The sequence below is a fragment of the Eretmochelys imbricata genome, chromosome 3, assembly GCF_965152235.1.
Source record: "Eretmochelys imbricata isolate rEreImb1 chromosome 3, rEreImb1.hap1, whole genome shotgun sequence".
In the NCBI taxonomy this organism is placed as follows: Eukaryota; Metazoa; Chordata; order Testudines; family Cheloniidae; genus Eretmochelys; species Eretmochelys imbricata.
The window spans coordinates 109,157,604-109,170,080 of NC_135574.1; the positions used below are offsets into that span (position 1 = coordinate 109,157,604).

The 12,477-nt window shown below is 39.3% G+C and overlaps 2 protein-coding genes across 2 annotated transcripts in view; one reads left to right on the forward strand and one right to left on the reverse strand.

Annotated features, from left to right (window-relative positions):
* Positions 1–8,085, forward strand: part of ZC2HC1B (zinc finger C2HC-type containing 1B) — a gene marked incomplete at its 5' end in the record, with an annotated part of 29,575 nt that extends 21,490 nt beyond the window's left edge. The window contains one exon of the mRNA XM_077812156.1: positions 1,973–8,085. The remainder of the gene's footprint in view (positions 1–1,972) is intronic.
* Positions 3,772–5,056, reverse strand: PLAGL1 (PLAG1 like zinc finger 1). The gene has a single exon (XM_077812157.1). It carries the CDS (start codon positions 5,050–5,052, stop codon positions 3,772–3,774), a length of 1,281 nt encoding a protein of 426 aa, XP_077668283.1. The 5' UTR covers positions 5,053–5,056.
* Positions 8,086–12,477: the final 4,392 nt, after the last annotated feature.

Here is a 12,477-nt window from a genome sequence, read left to right on the forward strand (position 1 = left end):
GAGATGAGACTCCCCCACGATAAAGGATATAAGGAGTGGTGGTGTGAAGTGAAATGACAAAATTGTGTTGGGAAACTCTTGTAGAGGTAGCTTGATTTGTATGCTGAGGTAGCTTAATGTGATTAAGTCAAACCCCTTTGTTAGGAGGCTAACTTGGGTAGAGTAGCTTTTCAAAAGTGCATTGGTGATTTAGGAGCTCATGTTCTCTTGATTTTCTCATCAATCATTAAGGCACTTTTGAAAATTTTGCCCAGGATGCTATTAGAACTTGATTATCTTGTTGAGTTTACAAAGTGTCCCTCACTTGAAGTGAAATAGTATTAATACCCACAATAGGCCCCCAGATTTACAACTGTGCATAACCAAACCCATAAATGTATACATGATTTCTGCAACTTTGTGTTAGGGTAAGCAATTTTGCTGTGCTGGTATTGGATAATCTAGACTAATCCATACTTTTGTTTTGCATTCAGGCATAAATGAAACCCTCACAATGGAGTTGTCAGATAATCTAGAAAAAGAATAATCCTGTTTACAGAAAAAATACATGGGTATGGGGCTATATACTGTACAGAATACTGCTTCACACTTATATAGTACTTTACATATTCAAAACTATGTAGAGATTAATGTTCACACAAACCTGTGAAGTAGGTAAGTATCACTATGCTCATTTTATGGATTGGGAAATGGAGCCAGACAGGTGAAGTGACGCAGCTGGGATGAGAATTTGGGAGTTCTTGGTTCCCAGACTGGTCTCCCAAGCTCAGACGTTCCAAACACCCTCCTCAACATAATGTCACTTTACATCTTTTAACGTTTTCCTTCCACTGACATGATGTCTCGATCCTAAAGCAGCTCAGTCGTTAAAGTCTTTGCATAAAGAGATGGTCTGTTGAGGCAAGTGGGCAGTGTGGGGGAAGCTATTGTGTGAGTTGTTCTTGTCCTACGGATGAACACATGTCAATCTCCAGGGCTTTCAGTGGAGGCCTTCTTAAGAACACTAAATTTAAAGAAAAGAAAATCTCCCCCTGATCCTGCCCCAAACTCCTACTTTAGAATATGACACACCTCTTTAGTATTTGTAGTGTTCTGAGATTCTAAAGATAAAAATTCTTACTGGATACATGACCTGTGGTGCCCTTAGTGATTCAATACAAAACAGGGCCTGTGTTTAGGCTACCCCTACATTTAAGCTTTCGGGAATGTTAGAAGCTATTTTGAATTGAATTAAAATAACTGATTACCTTTTTCATTAGAATGTTTTAATCACCATTACCTCCTGCTATCTAGGAGCTCTACTAACACAGGTGATTCATGTTACTTTTTATTTGAACTTGAAGCACTCTTCATTAACTACAGAAGACTAGCACCCCTCTAGAAGGCACAGTGCTGTATTTCAGAATAGCTTGTAAGCAGGTATGGGCACAGGTTCTCTTGATGGATCATAAATGTGGAATCCTGCTAAAGATGAACATTTCCATACAGAACATGGTCATGATTCTAGCTCAGTATCTGTGTTGCATTTCTTTTAACCGTGACCCTTAAGTGAAGGAAAATGATTTAAATATTTAGTTACAACTCTTTGCAGAAGTTCAAACCAAACTGATAAAATGCTCATTAATATTATATGTTTAGACAATGCCTATAAAAATCCATATTGTTAAAGATATACAATAGTGGATGAAGCAAAGTGAATACAATGTGCAATCAGAAAGGACAACACAGTAAATTAATTCATCTAAATCTACACCCACAAAACAAATTTTTAAAGCTTTTATCCATAAAGTCCTAGAATAATTTAAAAATGCACAACAGGCATACACTAGCATTCCTGAAGTTTTCGGAGAAGGGCTTTTTTTAGTAGTTCATTAATACATCAATCTATTTTTAAACAACTTAATAGGACTTGAGGGCAGAGAGCACCTTGCAGGATTTGGACTTTACATTTCTGTGTTTTCTTTTGATGCAGAAGAACCTAATCAGCAACAGCAGCAAACTAAAAACCACAGGATCTTTGTGAAGTGGTTTACGGGAGATGAATGAACCCTGAAGGTTTTCTTTTGAAAAAAATAGAGTTTGTAGTGTGTTATCTTTTCCAATTTGCGTGAGTTCACCAGGTCTTGTCAGTTGATGGCACTTTGACACCTGAAGACTTTTAGAAAGGAACTATATACAGACAATTTACAAAAACAAAACACAAACAAAAAAGAGCATATTTCTGTTTTGGTTTATACAAACAAATGTAACTTAATGGCTAGATATAACTTGTTAATTACTACTGTGCTGAAACCATGAATATAAAATTACTTAACATTTTCATACCTGCCATATATTTATCCAACTTTAGTGGAGGTTTGACACTATTTGTAGCTGTGGAAGAGTCACGGTGGGACCTTCTCTGATCTTGCATCCAGAAGGACTTTAGACCAGTCATTGACTGCAACAAGAGCTGCCGTGCGTATGTGGAGGACTGTAACATCAAGCTCATGTTGCTAGAGTAGTTTAGCTGCCAAGGAACATTTATGCTACAGATTGTTACAATGAATAAGTATCAGAGGGGTAGCCGTATTAGTCTGTATGCTACCAGACTCCTCATTGTTTTCACGATGAATTACCACTTGTCTGGATTAAACAAAGGCCATCATTATCAACCAAAAGTGAACAGAGCTTGCTTGGATGAGGAACATAATCTTTCCTGAGGCTGTGTCTACACTACAGACTGTACAGCAGCGCAGCTGTAAGGTCTCCTATGTAGTTGCTCTATGCCAGCGGGAGAGAGCTCTCCCGCCGGCATAATTAAAACACCTCCAATGAGCAATGACAGATATGTCGGCGGGACATATCTCCTGCTGACATAGTGCTGTCTACACTGGTGCTTTTGGGGGTTGGGGTGTAGTTTTGCTGACAAAAAAGAGCTAGTGTAGACATAGCCTGAGAGTTAGATTGTGCAAGGGGCTGAGTGCTGGCGTCAGTGGGACCACTCGTGCTTAAAGCTAAGTTTAGGCTTAAGTGCTTTCTTGGATTAGGTCCAGAATGCCTAGCATCTTGCAGGATCAAGGTCTAAATGAAAATTAACGTGTTGTCTTAACCATATACTTCCTCTTCAGAAAAAGCCATTTATACAAGACATTTTATTCTTAGGCTACAACAGTGGTAGTTATTTCCAACCTTGGAGAAAACACCATATCTCCACACACAGCGGAAGTGCACTTCAAAAAAAACAAATCTGAGTTCAACCTAATCACCAGAGCAAATATTTTGTTTTTAAAAAAGTGAGAGGAGATAAAATAATTGAAGGAAGTCACAACTTAAATTAAAAATTCTTAAAGCTCAGTGATTAAGTGCTTGCCATTAAAACCTACTGGACCCTCCTAGATTCTACATATGAACAATGTTCAAGTCATTTGTATAAACTAACTGCGAGTCATGGCTCATTTAAAAAGTTATGTTTCCCACCCTCACCCCCATAGCAGCCATCATGTTTTGTGCATGTTCTAGATACATTTGTATTTCCACTGAAGAACACTAGTTCAGCTATTTAGTTTAAGTGTGAAAACATGGAGGGTATTGAGCAGAAAAGATGGCATTGTTGCAAGTGTCATATGCTATGAAACTAGTAAGTATTAGATAAAATACATCTATTCACTCTGTTACTTCCTGGAACATTCTACAATGTTTATAATGTCCTTTTTAAAAGTTCTTAAATGGTTTGGGGCTTTTCTCCTTCAGAAATCTGGGTATGAAAAGGAGCCCTAAAAAAGATGATAGTTATCTGAATGCATGGTGAAAATGAGGCAATGTTACAGAATTTGTACTGGATGAAAAAGAATGGGGATGAAGCTGGTTTAGGGCCACTCCACCCAGAGCTAGCTGTGCACCTTGCTGTTGGCTGAGGCAGCTCAGCCTGTGTGGTGCTTCCTCATGACCAAATGCCATTGTGATGTCCCCACTGTTGTTCTGGTTATCACTCTGAGGGAACTGCCAGAAACCCAGTATATGAGTAAGATCCATGGAGGGCATGTTAATAGATTCAACTGTTGTCACAGTCTCCTTGTGCAATATGTACTTGCCAGCATCGCCTGTACCCCCCGAGGAAGCTTCTTCCAGATTGACTTTGTGAGGTTCTGGTAAAGGCAGGTCCTCGAGCAAGTTCACATTGTGAGCTTTAACATCCACTTCAATGGGTAGGTTTTTGAGGGATGCTGGTGCAAATGAGGTAGTACTCAGTTCATATTTGTTGTGCTGATGAAGATTCTGGTTGGTAGGAATTGATGGTGGAGATGGTTTAGAATGAGTGGCTGAGAGACTATCTACACAGCTCATCCTTAGCAAGTGAGGAGGTTCCAGAGGATGAGTAGACTGTAGGCTTTGTTGACAGTGAATATGTGGGCTGCTATACTCTTCTGCATCCAATGTGTTCAGAATCCCATGCTGCATAGAAGCCCTCTCAGGAAAAGAGGACAGGATACTGGCATCTTCCTTCTGTCTGAATGGAGAGAGAGGGTCAAAGAGACCCTGAAAGTCACCATTCTGCAACCTGCCCTTCAGCAGCTCTTGTGCATGTGTTTTCTTCATGTGGCGAGTCAAGTGGTCCTTGCGCCCAAATCTCTGGGCACAAAACTGGCAGAAGAAGTCCTTGCAGCCTGTGTGAACCACCATGTGACGCCGCACATCTTTGCGGGTGTAGAAATAGCGTTCACAATGGTCACACTTATGTTTCTTTTCCTTGGTGCCACTGCCTGGCTTCCCTGCATGAGTTTTGAGGTGTTCTAACAACACTTCTGTGCCTCCGAAGTCTTGGGAGCACATCCTGCAGGTAAGGTCCCCACTGGTGGCTGCATGAAGAGCCAGGTGGCGTTTGTAACCCAGCTTGGTGTTGTACTTCTTGCCACAGTCTTCACACTTGAAGGCCATTTTGTTGGGATCGTGAGTCTGAAGGTGATTTTTCAGATGGTCCTTTCTGTGGAAGGTCTTTTCACAGTAACCACATTGGTGAGATTTCTGTGGAGAGTGGGTGGCCGAGTGCCTAAAACAGAAGAACAACAACATGTTTACGGAACTCATGCACACAAGTGGAATACAGCTTCAGAATGTGAAGGCACTTGCGCTCTCTAGGGTAACAGTTTTGAAGAAGACAGACTCTATTAAATAGCAAACCAGTGGGTTTTTTATAGTCTGTAGAGTTAGATTAACATTACTGCAAAAAACACCTTTTTGAAAAACAATTATAAATTGTACTTGAGAGGCAGAGAATAGCTAGTGGCTACAACAAAGGACTGGGAGTTGGCATACCTATTGTCCTGCCACTGACTCGTTGGAATACAATGGGAAAACTCATTCATCCTCCCTGTGCCTGTTCTCTCATCTGTAAAAGGGGTATAACACTTACTCTCAAAAGTGAGGTGAGACGTAATCAATTTAATGTTTGTGAAGTGCTCAAGTTCCTTAAAAGAAAGGAGTCATATATAAGCCCACCTACTTGGGGCTCAGAATGGATAGTTGTAAGCAACACATGGCAGTGAATCTGTTTTATTCATGCACCTTGAACAGCATTTATTTAAATCTTAACATCCTGTATAGACATATGACCAATGGAGTTTGGCGAGTAGATGTCACTAGTGCCAAGAAAAGACATCTTTTCCTCCCCACACTCCCACTGGGAAGGGCTGCTATCCCTTCAGGAGCTGTACCTTATCAGTTTATATTTGGAAATGAAAGCTTTCATGCATCCTGGCTGGGAACACCTGTAGGGACGCTCTCCTGTGTGGGCGTAAGTGTGGGCTGTGAGCTTTTCAACAGAAACAAATATCTTCCCGCAGAGGCGGCAGTGATAACTGTCTGGCTGCTTCGCTTCTCTTTCCTTTGGTAGTGAAGACTGATCATTTCTCCATGTAGGCACAAACCTCACAATGGAACCGCAAACACTTCCTGAGCTGGCACAGGTAGACTTTGCACTAGGGGAACAGGAAATGGCCCCATAGCACTGGACAATGCTTGTGCCCAAGCCAGTTTCACTCAGTTTGCCTTTGGTTTTGCCCTTGGCTTTTAGAGGTTCTAATTTATTTGCTGCTCTGAAGCTGGTGAGAAGTGCTTTGTCTTTACTGATGCATTGGTGAGATTCCAGCAGAGCTAAAGTCCCAAAAACGTTACTACAATTGGAGCATATCCAGGCGTCGGCACGCTCTCTCTGCAATGAGAACAGAAACAGTCCCCTCAGATTAACCATTACAAAGAGAGAGAGGTCACATTCTTCTCACCAGCCCTGTGTCGTCTTTAGTCTTCCCAAGGCCTCTCGCTTCCCTTGGTGACAGGCACAGCTCGTAACTGTGCCACCCAGACTGGTGTTCAGTTGGAGACGTAGTAATCTTAGCTGTGTACAAGCATGAAAACAAATGATTGGGTAAATGATTATTTCCATGTTGTTGTCTGGTGTTTATTGCTATTCTAGTTCTCATTGAGCCTTGGGTGAGTTTTTTTTCTCTGCATAGTAAATTTCAGTGTCTCTTGCGCTTCCATAATAAGAACAAGCACAGTCACAGTTCCATAGTTAAGACTGAGTCAAGTTTTTCACTTAATTTTACACTGAGAGCATTCTGCAGTACTGCAGCTATACAGAAACCATGGGCCTGTGGGATTATTTTGCCAACAATGCAGAGTATGTATCTCTCTCTCTCTCTCCCCATAGAGACATGGAGAACAAAGAAAATAATGAGATGTAAAAGCTTTTGTGCTTTAACACTGGGTGGTGGGAGACAGGCTGTAACATGCAGCACATGTATGACAAAGAGTTAGGACATAAGCTAGAGCAGTGAATGGGTGAGAGGACAACCTTAAGGATTGGTGTACTCAGTTTCCCAAGAATACGTGCCAGCATGTTAGCCTTTCCAAAGTTACCATTACATGCCAACACTGTATCGTGCTCTGTGTAGAGTACAAGTACCGTACAGAAAGTAATAGAGCTCCAGGTAATACTTTTTTCTTTTGCTATTTGATTGAAACTGTTAATTCAACGTTAGACTAGTTGACAATCATTTTCAGTCATGTGAACTGAGGCAAGGTGAGCAGGTAAGTTTTCTGAGATAAGGCCAGGTGTTGGCTTGGATGCAATCCTTGGACACTTACTGTTGTTAAAACTGGTGATAAAGCACAGCTATCAGACTCTTCTTTGATGACAACTGCAGAAGCTTCCATAAACTTGGCGTAATCTGCAGCATACCACACTTTTAATTCTGTGTGGGGTTCAATTGGCTGTGAATGGAAAAAAATCCCCAGTATTTACTTGTATTGTCTGTTTCTATAGGAAACTTTTACATCTTTTTTAAAACAGGTGATAGTCTAGTTGTTACCTTTACAGCAACTGTTTTCTTCATATCTGCTTAAACCATTGATAGCTTATGTGATGCTGTATGGAATATGGGTGACCATTTATAATATTATTGATACCAATATTATAAAATTGCAATGAATCTTACAAGATGCACCATGTAAGGTATCAGTGGAAAAGTTCTGATTTGCTAAGTATGATGGCCTTGTTTTTTTAATTTGTAAGTTACAAATATGTATGATATATCTGCATCTCCAACCCGTGCTGTGTTTCTGGATGACATTGCTGAGGCCGATCTGTCTGGGACCATCTAACCTATTGGATGGCCAATCAAGGGCAATCAACTCTACAATGAACCCATTTAGAGAAGCCAGGAGCTATGCCTATGAGTCAGCAAGACATGAGGGACATGTTGTGGACAGGGGATTACAAGAGCTCTTCCACGCCCATGAGCTTGGGTTTGGGACGGAAGATGTACAGGCCACATGGCAAAAGATATTGAAAGGCAGCTGCATCTTCTCCATTTTGTCTTCAATCCTGCTTCTCACCTCTGGAGTAATTTCTCTGCAAACTGAAGCTTTGAACAAAGGACTGATAGACCCATCCAAGCTTTGGATGTGTTCCAGAGGGACTCTACAAGCCGGCAAAGTCACCAGTTCTGCTAAGAACCTGATATATGATGTATGTATATAATTGCTTTCACCATTTAACCACTCTTCTCATTCTTTTCTAATAAACCTTTGGTTTTAGATACTAAAGGATTGGCTGGCAGTTTTGTATAAGTTCCAACCTAATATTATGTTATATGGGTGGCCCTTTGCGGGATCAGAAGAACATTTTGCTTAGTGACTAGAGTTTTAAATAACTTTTCACTTTACTGGACCTATTTGCTGTTTGGGAGCCAGAGACTAGAATTCAATAAAAGGAGCTGGGTGACTTTTTTTATTTTTTTTTTTTTTAGCTTCTTGATAACCATTGTGGGGGGCAGAAGCACAGTTTAGGGATAATCTGCTCTCCTTTTAGCAGCCTGCCCTGACCTTGGCATTTTCAAGGTGGGCTACCCTAAGCACCTTGGTTTACAGCCTAGTTTCAAAATTCAACTTTTTTTTTTAAACTACTATTCAGTGTGAGTTGAAAAATCAGTTATTTATTTGTACAATTCTTAAAGTCCGGGAGGAGGAAATTTAACAAAAGTCATTGAGGTTAAGACCAAGGTAAATACTATGCATTATTATTGGCTAAAGATATGATAAATTACAGAAAAATACAGAGTGAGCAGCAGTAAATACATTAGCATTTCACTCTTTTATATAATTTCCATGCTCTGTGGAGGAAACAGCAAAGAAGATTGATGGCTGGGTCTTGTGCTACGTGTGACTTCTTTACATCAATATTTTTGTTCTTTCCTAGCATCAGTGTTAGACATGGGAATGATGTGGTAATACACACAAATTCTTAAGTGGGCAGATGGACTTTGATCATGGATGATGCTTATTCGCTTGTATACTGTAGGATTTTTGTTTTAAAAATGTGTTGTAGCGATTTGTCATTCGTGGTGGTATTTCACCAAATTCTCTAACTGTGTTCTCTAGTCACTCAATAGGCAAATGAGAGCTAAATAAGTCACTTAAACAAAAATTACATACATACATGTACATATACACATTTCGTAGCAGCAGATTTGTCTCATTGCAGTTTCCTTTCTTTGTTCCAAACTGAATCTTAAGGATCTTCATCTCTGTATTATAAAGGGGAGGGGAGGTGTCACCACTTTTTACCACTCTTAACAGACGTTATTTATGGTGTTCTTTCTCCTACCTGTAGGAAATAGCTTTCTCTGTGACCAACTCCATGGCTACTCTGTGAAGTAAACAGCAGGATGTGCTTTAGTGTAGCAAGTGGCCCTTTCTCTCCTCCAGGACAGTTCATCACACTCCCACAATACAGTGAGCAATGCTTTTCCTCAGAAGTGAGAGGAGCAAGGTCACTATTGAACCAGCCTCTCGTATGATGCGGAGTACAGCTAGGCTGGTAAGACTCAATCCACCATACCACATTCTTCAAATTAGATGTGTGTGGCCAAATTTTCTGCTGGAGTAAATGAGTCCTGCTCCATTGAAGTCCATAGAGCAGCACTCGTTGACACCTGCAAAGAGTTTGGCCTGTAACATATAAATTATGCAAGAAAATATAGATAGGGTGACCAGATATCCCGATTTTATAGGGACAGTCCTGATTTTTGGGTCTTTTTCTTATATAGGCTCCTATTACCTCTCATCCCGATTTTTCACATTTGCTATCTGGTCACCCTAAATATAGATTGACTAATTCATTATCACAGCCCTAATGCTTTTCCTTCAAGGTTGTCGATTAATCACAGTTAACTGATGCAATTAACTAAAAAAAAAATCACGATGAATTGCACTGTTAAACAATAGAATACCAGTTGAAATTTATTTAAGATTTTTGGGTGTTTTTCTACATTTTCAAATATATTGATTTCTATTACAACACAGAATACAAAGTGTACAGTGCTCACTTTATATTATTTTATTACAAATATTTGCACTGTAAAAATAAGAAATAGTATTTCTCATTCACCTCATACAAGTACTTCAGTGCAATCTCTTTATCATAGTGTGACTTACAAATGTAGATTTACTTTGTTATATAACTGCACTCCAAATCAATGTAAAACTTTAGAGCCCACAAGTCCACTCAGTCCTCCTCCTTGTTAAGACAAACAAGTTTGTTTACATTTACAGGAGATATTACTGACTGCTTCTTATTTACAATGTCACCTGAAAGTGAGACCAGGCCTTCGCATGGCACTTTTGTAGCCAGCGTTGCAAGGTATCTACGTGCCAGATGTGCTAAACATTCATATTCCCCTTCGTGCTTCGACCACCATTTTAGAGGACATGCTGGTGATGCTTGTTAAAAAAATAATGCATCAATTAAATTTGTGACTGAACTCCTTGGGGGACAATTGTATGTCTCCTATTTTGTTTTACCTGCATTCTGCCATATATTTCATTTTATAGCAGCCTTGGATGATGACCCAACATGTTTGTTTTAAGAACACTTTCACTGCAGATTTGCCAAAACGCAAAGAAGGTACCAATGTGAGATTTCTACGGCAAGATACAGCACTCGACGCAAGGTTTAAGAATCTGAAGTGCCTTCCAAAATCTGAGAGGGATGAGGTGTGGAGGATGTATTAAAAGAGCAACGCTCTGATGCGGAAACTACAGAATCCAAACCACCAAAAAAGAAAATCAACCTTCTGCTGGTGGCATCTGACTAAGATGATGAAAATGAACATGCATCGGTCTGCTTTGCTTTGATGGTTATCGAGCAGAACCTGTCATCAGCATGAACGCATGTCTTCTGGAATGGAGGTTAAAGCATGAAGGGACATATGAATCTTTAGCGCATCTGGCACATAAATATATCTTGCTATGCCGGCTACAACAGTGTCACGTGAATGCCTGTTCTCACTTTCAGGTGACGTTATAAACAAGACCTGGGCAGCATTATCTCCTGCAAATTGTAACCAAACTTCTTTGTCTGAGCGATTGGGTGAAGTAGGACTGAGTGGACTTGTAGGCTCTAAAGTTTTACATTTTATTTTTGAATTCAGTTATTTTTTGTACATAATTCTACATTTGTAAGTTCAACTTGCATGATAAAGAGATTGCACTACAGTACTTGTATTAGGTGAATTGATATATACTATTCCTTTGGTTTTTTACAGTGCAAATATTTGTGATCAAATAAATATAAAGTGAGCACTGTATACTTTGTATTCTGTGTTGTACCTGAAATCAATATATTTGAACATGTAGAAAACATCCAAAAATGTTTAAGTAAGTGCTATTCTATTATTGTTTAACAGTGCGATTAATTTTTTTAATCGCTTGACAGCCCTGAAAAGCATTTGTTCGTGCTTTCCAAATCATGATAATACTACTGGTTTTTACTTGTATGGCATAGATGTAATCTTATTTTGTATAAAATCACAAAAGTACTGTGGATTGCTCCAGAATTCTGAACACAGAACTATTATTCACCTCTACAAGACAATGTGACAATCTGTTACATGTTATCACCTGTCCCTTTTTACACTAACTTTCTTACGTAGCCAAATACCAGTAATACTTCCATAGCACTGTATATCTTGCAAGAATTAGTTAATGCTTGTAAAGTGCTTTTAACACTCTTGTGAAGTAGGTAAGTATTAATCCCATTTTACAGATAGAGAAACGGAGATAAATCAGTTAAATAACTTGCCTAAAGTCGCACAGAAAATTTGGGGCAGAGTTGGTATTAGATATTGTGAGTTCCTGACTCTTAGGCCTCTAAAGTATGCCATCTTTAGACATGATATACAGTAGCTCAAGTAAAATATAGTTAATAAAAAATGCGAAACAAGAAAAATGTCACATTTACTCCATTACTAGAGAATCTTATTTGTGAGACAGCAAGAGAATAAAATTGCAGTCTTATAGTAAACTAAGATTTACAGCTGCTGTAGTCTTAGGATCCATTTTATAGTGGTTAAAACAAGAAACAAAGCCAAGAAGCAAGGTGCTATATTTCATTTTCAGAGTTTCTCTCAGAAACTGGTCACCTTGCAACAGGATCACAGTGCTAGAAATTCTGAAAAGTAAGTCTCCAACTAAATCACTGTTCTTGAGTATAGTATTCAGTATTGTAGAGCTTTCAAAGTTTTCTGTTTAGTATCCAGTTTCTGAGCAACTGGTCTCCCACAAGTTGTTTCATTATATAACTAAGAAAAGAAAGGTACTGTTTGTCCTTTCCCAAACAAAGTTGTGCTGGATGTAATACTGCTAGAGCAAGCTCATCACAAACCAATTCAGATTTGAAAAAGAATATTTTTATAACATCCATGCTTAAACTACAATTATCAACCATGCTATTTGAGTTGTTTTTACCACCACTATCTATCATTTTCTTTCCTATCCCTTGCAGCAGATTCCATGACACATTAAGTCTAGTCAGAAAGCGGCCTGTTCGATTGTACATTAAATGTTATGAAGAGGGGTGTGTAATGGAGAGGAGGTTACTTAAGTATAATCAGCCTCTCATCTGTAATGAGGTGAGCTAGTCTCCTGAGTTTTTGGTTA